General features: G+C 40.1%; 1 protein-coding gene across 1 annotated transcript; it reads left to right on the top strand.

Annotated features, from left to right (window-relative positions):
- The first annotated feature begins 4,333 nt into the window (after positions 1-4,333).
- LOC132477018 (zinc finger protein OZF-like) lies at positions 4,334-8,206 on the top strand. Its single transcript, XM_060079269.1, is given in 5 exon segments — positions 4,334-4,613; positions 4,900-4,995; positions 7,113-7,393; positions 7,395-7,445; positions 7,499-8,206. Coding segments are annotated over 5 exon segments (1,416 nt in total).
- The last annotated feature ends 2,391 nt before the right edge of the window (positions 8,207-10,597 follow it).

Genomic DNA, 10,597 nt, shown 5'->3' with positions numbered 1-10,597 from the left:
GAATCAGAGTAAATATTTTTTCAGGAAACACAACTTTGTTTTGATAGGACTACATTTCACCAAAGTGAAATTGAAAATAGTGTCTGAATTGAGATGTACCTTAAGTGGAAAATACACACCAGGTTTTGAAGATGTGATATGATTAAGAAAGAATGAAAACTATATCAGTGATTTTAAAATAATTATGATATGTTGAAATTATATTTTGGATAGATTAGGTTAAAGAGAGATTAAAATTCTTTTTTTTTTACTGTTTAAAAGTGACTACTAGAAATTTTTATTTTTTTAAACCACTTTGAGGTATGATTGACATTCAATCTGTACATATTTAATGTACACAATTTGATGAGTTTACAGATAAGTGTACACCCATGAAACCATCACCACGGTTAAGGCCATAAACTTATCCACTGCCTCCAAAAATTCCCCTCCCCCTACCTTTATAACTTTTTTCTTTTGAGGTAGGAGCATTTAACATAAGATCTATCCTCTTAGCAAATTTTTAGGTATACAGTACAGTATTGTTAAACACAGGCATGATGCTGCACAGTAGATCTCCAAAAGTTTCTCATCTTCCATATCTGAAACTTTGAATCCTATGACCAACCTTCCAATTTTCCCCTCCTCCCAGCCCCTGGTAACCACCATGCTACTCTTTAATTCTATGAGTTTGACTATTTTGGATTCCTCATAAGAGTGAGATCATTGTGGTATTTGTCCTTCTTTGTCCGGCTTATTTCACTTAGCATAATGTCCTTCAGGTCCATTTATGTTGTCACAAATGGTGGGATTTTCTTTCTCATGGCTGAATAATATTTCATTGTATATATATACCACATTTTCTTTATCCATTCACCCACTGATGGACACTTGGGCTGTTTCCATCTCTTGGTTATTGTGAATAATGCTGCAATGAAATGGGAATATAGACATCTCTTTGATACCCTGCACTAAGATAACATCATCTGCAAACAGATACATTTATTTCCTCGTTTCTGATGTGGATGCCTTTTGTTTCTTTTTCTTGCCTAATTGCTCTGGCTGGACTTCCAGTACTGTGTTGAATAGGAGAGGCAAGAGTGGGCATCCTTGCCCTGTTCCAGAACTTAGAGGGAAAGCTTTCAGCTTTTCACCATTGAGTATGATGTTAGCTGCGGGCTTTTCATAAATGTCCTTTATTGTGTTGAGGTAAGTTCCTTCTATACCTAATTTGTTGAGAGTTTTTATCATAAAAGGGTGTTGAATTTTGTCAAATGCTTTTTATGCATCTGTTGAGATGACTATGTGATTTTTATCCTTCATTCTGTTAATGTAGTGAATCACAGTGATTGGTTTTCATATGTTGAACCATCCTTGCATCCCAGGGATAAATCCTACTTGGTCATGGTTTATGATTCTTTTAACGTGCTGTTGAATTTGATGTGTTAGTCTTTTGTTGAGGATTTCTGCATCTGTGTTTATCAGGGATATTGGCCTGAGTTTTCTTGTGGTGTCTTTGTCTGTTTTTGGTATCAGGATGATGCTGGCCTTATAGAATGAGTTTGGAAGGATTCCCTCTTCTGTTTTTTGGAAGAGTTTAAGAAAGATTGGAACTAATTCTTCTTTGAATTTTTGGTAGAATTCAGTCATAAAGTTCCTGGGCTTTTCTTTGTTGACAGTTTTTTGGTTACTTCTTCATTCTCTTTGTTACTGGCCTGCTCAGGCTTTCTGTTTCTTCTTGATTCAGTATTAGTAGGTTGTATTTTTTTAAGAAATGTATCCATTTATTCTAGGTTGTCCAATTTGTTGGTGTATAATCGTTCATCATAGTCCTTATGATCCTTTTTATTTCTGTGGCATGAGTTGTAATGTCTCCTCTTTCATTTCTGATTTTATATATTCCAGTCTTCTCTTTTTTCCCCCTTAGTCTAGCTAAGGGTTTCTCAATTTTATCTTTTCAAAAAACCCTGCAAATTTGGGCTTAGTTTGTTCTTTTTCTAAAGGTGCAAAGTTAGTTTATTTGGTATCTTATTTTTAAAAGTAGGTGTTTATTGCTATAAACTTGCCTCTTAGTACTGCTTTTGCTACGTCTCCTAAGTTTTGGTTTGTTATGTTTTCATTTTCATTTGTTTTGATATATTTTCTAATTTCCTTTTTGATTTCTTCTTTGACCCAATGGTGTTTAAGAGTGTGGTTATTTAATTTCCATGTATTTAAATTTTTTCCCATTTTCATTATTTTTATTGATTTCTAGCTTTGTGAATAATTTATCTTCTTAAATTTGTTAGGATTTGCTTTTATGTCCTAACATATGATCCATCCTGGAGAACGTTCTCTGTGCTCTTGAGAAGAATGAATATTATGCTGCTGTTGGGTAGATTGTTCTGTATATATCTTTTAGGGCTATTTGGTCTATAGTGTTGTTCAGTTCTGCTCTTTCCTTGTTGGTTTTCTGTCTGGATGAGAATGGAGTATTTAAGTCTGCTACTATTATTGTATTGCTGTCTATTTCTCTCTTCTGATTTGTCCATGTTGCTTCACATGTTTAGGTGCTTTGATGGTCTGTGCATACATAGTTGTTACATCTTCCTGTTGAATGGACCCTTTTATAATTACATGACTTTGTCTCTTGTGATAGTTTTTGACTTAAAGTCTATTTTGTCTGCTATAAGTATAGCCAGACCTGCTCTCTTTTGATTACCATCTGCATGGAATATCTTTCTCCATCCCTTCACCCAATATGTGCCCTTATATCTAAAGTGAGTCTCCTGTGGACAGAAAACTGTTGGGTCTTGCTTTTTTATCCATTTGGCCACAGTATGTGTTTTAATTTGAGGAGTTTAGTTCACTTATATTTAAAGTAATTATTGATAGGTAAGGACTTACTATTGCCATTTTGCTAATTGTTTTCTGTTTTGTAGTTCTCTTGTTTGTCTCTTCCTCTCTTTGTTGTGGTTTGAGGATATTTTTGGTAGTGATATACTTTGATTTTTTTCTCTTTATTTTTGTGTACCTACTGTAGATTTTGTTGTGGTTACCATGAGGCTTGCATTGAATATTTAATAGTGTTAACAGTCTATTTTAACCTGATTAACAACTTAACTTCAATCACATACAGAAACTCTGCACTTCACTCCCCCCTCCACTTTGTTATGACAGATTTTACTTCCTTTTATATTGTTTCCATGAACAAATCTGAGATAATTATTCTTACACTTTTGCCTTTTAACTTCTAAACCAATATTTAAAATGATTTACACACGAACATTTTATATATATATATATATATATATATATATATAATACTCAGTATAAATTAAAATTGTAATTTTTGTTCTTAATTCATTCAGAGAGAGAGAAGAGGAGGGTGAAAGGGAAGGGGGAGCCAAGCCCTGTTCTGTGTATGTGGAATCCTTTCTCTGCTTTCCTCTTGTTGCCACCTTAATTTTGACCATATCACACGTTGATGATTATAATTGTACCCGAACTTTATTTTTATTATTATTATTTTTTTGGCTGTGCCATGTGACTTGCAGGATCTTAGTTCCCCAACCCATGCTCCCTGCAGTGGAAACACGGAATCCTAACCACTGGGCTGCCAGGGAATTCCCTATAATTGTACCCGAATTTTATTCATTCTCTCCCTCCCAGTGATTCCCACCTCAGTGATGCAGTGATCTTCCACATCAGTTTGTCTTTGGTAACTCCCCTTCTTAAATACTGTGATGGAGTCCCCATTGCATGTATGAAAAACCCTTTGTCCTATGATCTGACCTCTCTCTCTCTCTCTCTCTCTCTCTCTCTCTCTCTCTCTCTCTCTCACACACACACACACACACACACACACACACACACACACACACACATCCCCCTTATACTCTATACTGTCATTCCCTACTGTCATATATTTGCAGTTCCTACCAGATTTTCCTTGCCTTTGCTCAGGCCGTGCCTCTTGATAGGAATATCCTTCCGACATCAGAACACAATTTATTTTTCATGATTCTGCTGACAGGTGACTTCCAATGAAGCTTAACTTGACATCAGGATGTTGAATTTGACTGCTGTCTTCTTTGTGTCTGTTCTGTACTTAAATGTACTTCCATCATAGCCTTCAGTGTATTGTTACCACACAGCAGTCTCTTACATTCATCTCACTCCACCAGACTACAAATGCCCTAGAACAGAAGCAATGTGGCATTGAGCTTTCAACCTCAAGCACCATGCAGAACACGAGTGACATACCTGGTCTTCCGTAGATGCTTGCTCAGTGAATGGATGGATGGATGAATGAATGAATAGAGATCCAGAAGTGAGATATTTTCTAATGATCTTTTTTTTTCTCTCCCACAAAATGTCGTACAAAGTTAGGGGCATGCTAAGCTTCCTATATAACTTAACATGGGGAAACCTGACCTCCGAAGGTGGTAAGATCCATCCCCTCTACACCTTTGCCATAATACCCTGTGCTGAGCACTCCAGATTAATCAGGAGTGTGCTGTTCCAGGAGTCGTTATCATTCAGAGACGTGGCTGTGGGCTTCACCCGTAAGGAGTGGCAGCAGCTGGACCCTACGCAGAGGACCCTGTACCGGGATGTGATGCTGGAGAACTACAGCCACCTGGTCTCCGTGGGTGAGGAAGGCTTCCTGTGTCCCCCCTGCCCGCCGCTTATGTCTGAGCTCCTTTCTTTTCTCTGTTACGTAAGACCCTGTTAAGTACTAAAAATGTTTGGCCTTGGGTTTCAACCATCAGTCAGTCTTGTTCTCATCTCACCTGGATTATTTATGAGTTTTCCTCCCAAGTGAAATAGCTATTCTTTGGCTGAGATGTAAATGTTCATTAGGCAGCCTGAGCCTTCTGCTTCCTTGGATGGCCCAGGTGGCTCAGCATAAATCTTGTAACTATTTCTTATGAACAGGGTGTCAAGTCACCAAACCAGCTGTGATATCCAGGTTGGAGCAGGGGCAAGAACCGTGGATGAAGGAGGAAGAGATCCTCAGATGGAGCTTTCCAGGTGAGAGAGAACCAGCCTGGAGGGGGACAATGGACATGAGATTCCAGGAGGTCACAAAGCAGAACCTCAGATTATTTTTGTTTCACACATCTGTGTTAAAAGCCTTGGATCTTTGCAAGCAGCTATGGACATCTGACTCAAGGCCTTGAAATGCCCAAATGATTCCTGCTACCTGCATACATCACACATCACTGCATGATTACTCTCCTTTCCCTGGATTTTAAAGAAAGACATATTCTTTTAAAGTTTATCCATTCATTCTATTCCACTGCCCCCTTCTAAGACCTTGCTTTCTCAGTCTTTCTCTAGAATCTTCAGGCTTACGCTTGTCCCCATGGTTATAAAACAGGCTTTCTCATGCTTTCAGGGGTGCACAGATTTGTCCTATTTTAAAATAACTGTGTTATTTTGTGTCACTCATTTTTATTTAACTTGTCTTTTCTTTCAATGCCTTAAACACTTATTTTCTACCTTTTATATGACTTTAAATTCAACTTCTTTCCAGACCATGTAACATGTCCCCATTTTGTCTGATACGTTATAACTGAAGCTTTTCCCCCATCTCAGTGTGATCCCACGGGAAGCTGAGCCTTTGTTTTATTCATCTTTATTTCTGAAGGACACACATAGTATATATTGACTAACCCCCTCTACTGTCTAGGACAAGGATCCTTTATCAAGCATTTGTTCAGGGCAGTTGTTATTAATCAGGAGTGTACACCAGACTCACTGGGGGAGCTTTAAAAATGCCCCCTGGCTGGGTCCCAACCCAGAAAATCCTGCTGGGGAAGATCAGTAGGCATTGGTTTTGTCTCTTAGGAATTCAGCAGTGGGGCTCAGGGAACATAAATATTTCTAAACACAGGAGTTCCATGGTTCCATTGGGTATTAGTGCCCAAGGTGAAATAGCGGGGTATTTGTGGTTTAAAATGTAAGTAAAGAAAAAGCAAATAAAGATCTAAGCATAGGATGAAGAATCCGACAGTTAAGATTCTCCAAGTAGATTCCACAGTGCTGTGGAAACCAACTTGCCCAAAGAATGTCAGTATGGGTTTAGTGGAGGGGCTGATCTGCAGGCATATGGGAAGGGGACACGTAGGGTTGGGTTGTCAGCCAGATTTGGTTTTAAAGGAACCAAATGAAGAAAACGGTCATCTGAGCAATCAGAACACAACAGGGAATCTTCCTGGGGCAAGGATGGCTCGCATTCGGTTCTACGGTACTTATCTTGTGTCCATATACTGGACATCATAAAGACCACGTAGATCCATGTGAGAATAAATCGCTGCAGAATGGACCTCTGACTCTAGGAGAATTCCTTTAGCAGTTAAAGAAGTTGATGCTTTGAGAAAATTAATTTGATAGACAGAATGGAGGGGAAGTTAAGGTGGGAAGGGCACAGGAAGTGCAGGTGAGAGAAAAGCCTATTTGCAACCTAGGAATAAAGTGAGGGGAACTCACACTTGGTTCAGCCCGAGTCCTTTGCTCCTATTTCCTAAACACCCTTCTCCCTAGAGTCCCCTGAAAACTCTGGTCTGTCTTTAGTCTTTGTTCATAATTCCTAAATACCCTTATCTCCCGATGGGGCTTCCTTATTATGTCTTCCCCTTACCTAGGGATGCTAGAGCTAGTACCGGCCTGTGATGGCCAATGGTGGCAGAATCCTCTGGCTCTGCATTCTGGGATGTCATCTTCAAATTGGTCACATTGGGGAATGCTTTCACCATGGAGATTGGTAATTGGTACAGATCGGGGTTTCTTTTCCTCTTGGTGACCTGGTTCATCAGCACATCAATGCCTTGAGTCCACTATCCTCTAGTTTTTCTCTTGTGTGTGTTTTCACCTTCTTCCCAATTTAATGTGCGGACTTGATAATAGCAGAGCTTACATATATTCACCGTCAGGGCTTTATCTGTTTCCAGTTCTCTTTTTTTTTTTCTTTTCAGAAGCCAAGGGAGTAGGAAGTGTTTGTAGTAGGATTATGATTATTTAATCTGGGCAATCAGGTTTGAAACCACAAAGTTAATCCTCCTTCCAAACATTTCTGAAATAGTTTAGTTCTACGATGTGCTCCTGGAAAGATAACACGTTTGTGTCCTTATTTATTTTTTCCCTAGAAGTTTTGCAAGTTGATACCCAAGTAGATAGACAACGGGAACACCAAGACAAACTTTTGAAGCAAGTTGCACTCCTAGACAAGAAAAAATTGACCCCAGAAGGGCACAACGCAGGTAACACAGTTGAAAAAAACACCTGTCCAAACACAAACGTCGTTTCTTCAGGACAACAGGTCCCTAAGTGCGAGTTGTGTGGAGCAGCCTTGCCGGGTAATGCAGGCGTTACTCCTAACGCGTACCTTGCAAGAAGGAGATTTGAATATGATGCACAGGGGAACTTATTTCTCTATTCTAAGCTGGAAACTCCACATTCTGGGGCACACCCTCGTGAATGTAACCAATGTAGAAATGCTTTAAGCTGTGACCAAGCCCTTAATGCTGATCAGAGAACCGACAGTAACGAGAAACCCCACAAATGTACCGAATGTGGGAAAGGCTTCTCGCATAAATCAGAACTCATCACCCATCAGAGAGTCCACAAGGATGAGAAGTCCTCTGGATGCAACGACCAGGGGGATGGCCTGAAGGAGAAGGTTTGCCTCAGCAAAAAACATCCAGGAAACCACACAGACGAGAAACCCGGCGGAAACGGCAAATACGGTAAAAAGCTCTCCCCAGAAACAAGCCTCTCCATACCCGAGGCTATTCTGGCTGGAGAGAAGCCTTATAAGTGTTCAGACTGTGAGAAAATCTTCTCCCACAAGTCACGTCTCATCGAACACCACAGATCCCACACGGGAGAGAAACCCTATGGCTGTGAAGAATGTGGGAAATCTTTCTCCCGGAAGTCATGCCTCATTATCCACTACAGAATCCACACAGGAGAGAAGCCCTATGGCTGCAACCAGTGTGGGAAAGCCTTCTTCCAGAAGTCACACCTCATCCTTCACCAGAGGACTCACACTGGAGAGAAACCCTACGAGTGCAGCGAATGCGGGAAGGCTTTCTCCCAAAACTCCTGCCTCATCATACACAAGAGAACCCATATGGGCAAGAAGCCCTATGAATGCTCTGACTGCGGGAAAACGTTCTCCCAGAAGGCGAACCTCATCAGACACCACAGAATTCACGCCAGGGAGAAACTGTACGGATAAAGTGAGAGAGAAGGTTTTCATCAGGAATTCCCAACACATCTAGGAATGAAAACCCTGTGGATTTTGTGAACGTGAAAAGTCCTTCAGCAAGAAGTCCAATGCCACTGTGGGCAGACCTTCCTACCAATTTGGAGAACTAGGAAATGCTTATTCTCTTAAAACTAAGGATAGAAGAGAATGATGCTCTAGAGGGATCTATTTTTATAGGATAAACTTAACTATGAAGTGTATCTGTGTCTACATTAACTGTGGCTATTGAGCTCTAAGTGAATAATTTAAACTATTAAGACAACAGATTGAATAAGCCACAGAACAACCCCAGGGGTATGTGGGGACTATGTTCCTGGAGATGCTACATAAACAGAATTTTATTTTATTTATTTTTGAACTGCATTTGAACATAATTGTGAACTTGTAGACACAGATACCATAATATGTAGGATGACATCTATCAAGAGTTTCCACACTAAATTACACCCTTTTGTCTTTAATATACATTATAACTGGGATTTACTACTCGACCGGAAGTCCATACACTGTACCACATACCTTTTGGTTTTTTGTTTGCTGGCAAGTATTACAGAGCCCCCCTGGATCTGGAAACCAGCAATTTCATGACATCCCCTGATCTCTCTCCATCAACTAGTTTATAAGGCATGTTAAATGAGTAAGGTTGGGACTCACTTTTCTGGCAGTATAGTGGACCACCTAAAGTGAAAAATGTTCCACTGTCAACCACTTGAAATGATGGACAATAACAGGTAACATTCTTTTAAATGCATAATTCAGCTTGCAAGAAAATCAGTGAGGTTTCCAGGTGCCAGTTCCAGAGGGAACTGAAAAGTGTGCGAGTTGATGCTGTAAGCTGCCCTGTAGGTTTGTTTACCCAGAAGCTTGGGTGTTAAAAGCTATAGGCAGAAGGCTTGGCACTGAAATAACCCATAAATTGAGAAATTTCAAAAACCTGTACATATAGGGAAAGGATGGACCAGAGAAAAACCTGCTCATTTGCTCAGGAAGCTTGCCTGGGCTCTGGTAGGGAAAGAATTTACCCTGATGATACACAAGCCGTGACCTGCACCTCTTACAAGTTAGAATTGTGAATTTGCCCTATTCATGCCCCTGTTGAAAAACTGAACAATTAACATAGAAATTTGTCCTGGTCTTTGAAACAACTTTACAGAAGCAAACACAAACTATTCTTGGAGGAAGACACCCTCAACCTGTGTTTCTCAGGGTTCTGACATACAAACCCAAGATGAGTTCATAATCTAGAATAATAAAATGTGAAGAAAGTCAACAGACATTTTAACAAAATAAAAACCTCAAGTCTTTTAAGGTGACAGAAAAATCTGAAATTCTATAAAAATGACTGTCTTGAAAAATGATGAAAAAAAAATCAAAACTGCATGAAAGCAAAGACACAAAGAAAGATAACTGGCTTATTTGGAAAAAGAACCACATAGGGTGTCTACAAATGAAAAATATAGTCACTGAAATTTAAAACTCAACGTTAAAATATTCTACATGTCAAACAGATTATACTCAGCTGAAGAAAATGGGAACAGGAAGGCAGAGCTATAAGCCAATTCACAGAATTCAGTATATAGAGAGGTGGAAAATGTGAAAGAAGGGGGAAGAGACATAAAAATGAGAAGAGCAGGGACTTGCCTGGCATCCAGTGGTTAAGACCCCAAGCTTCCACTGCAGGGGGCACGGGTTCGATCCCTGGTCAGGGAACTAAGATCCCGCATGCTGCAAAGCATGGCCAAAAATAAAACAAAAAAACAAAAACAGAGAGAGGAGCAAACAGGAGCTCCTGAAAGACAAAATGAAAAAACGGAAGAAAAGTAAATATTCCAAGATGGATTGGCTCAGATTTAACAACAGATGTGCATTAACATGCATATGTGTGTGCAATATATATGTATATATATATGCATATATAGACATGCAATATACGCCTAGCTGAGTAACTAAAAATAAGTCCACATCTAGATGTACTCGATGTATATCCGTCCAGAGTTTAGCTAAGCTGCTCTCTAGTATTGCTGCCTCATCATCCATCGTGTTTGGTCAGATGGCTGCAGGGACCTTAAGCTGACACTAGCCCCTTGTGCAAGGACATGCCCTATAGCAGCCGCTCGGCCACAAGCAGATGTAAGTCCCTGGAGTGACTGCTCCGCAGCCCTTGTGATCAGTAGCTCACCTGTCTCCCAGTGCCTGTAAGCTTTACGTGCCCCTTAGCCAGGACCCCCGTGAGCTTACCAAAACCCTGCTCTTTGGGTTTGGATTGACCGATCTGGTCCTAACCTAGAAACCCCAGAGCACTCCCCCCGTGAACCCTAATAAAGGGATGTGTGCCAAGTCCAGTCCCTGTCTGTACTCCGC

The sequence above is a fragment of the Mesoplodon densirostris genome, chromosome 16, assembly GCF_025265405.1.
Source record: "Mesoplodon densirostris isolate mMesDen1 chromosome 16, mMesDen1 primary haplotype, whole genome shotgun sequence".
In the NCBI taxonomy this organism is placed as follows: domain Eukaryota; kingdom Metazoa; phylum Chordata; class Mammalia; order Artiodactyla; family Ziphiidae; genus Mesoplodon; species Mesoplodon densirostris.
The sequence above is the reverse complement of the archived record's forward strand: the minus strand, read 5'-3'. Positions and strand labels throughout refer to the sequence as shown.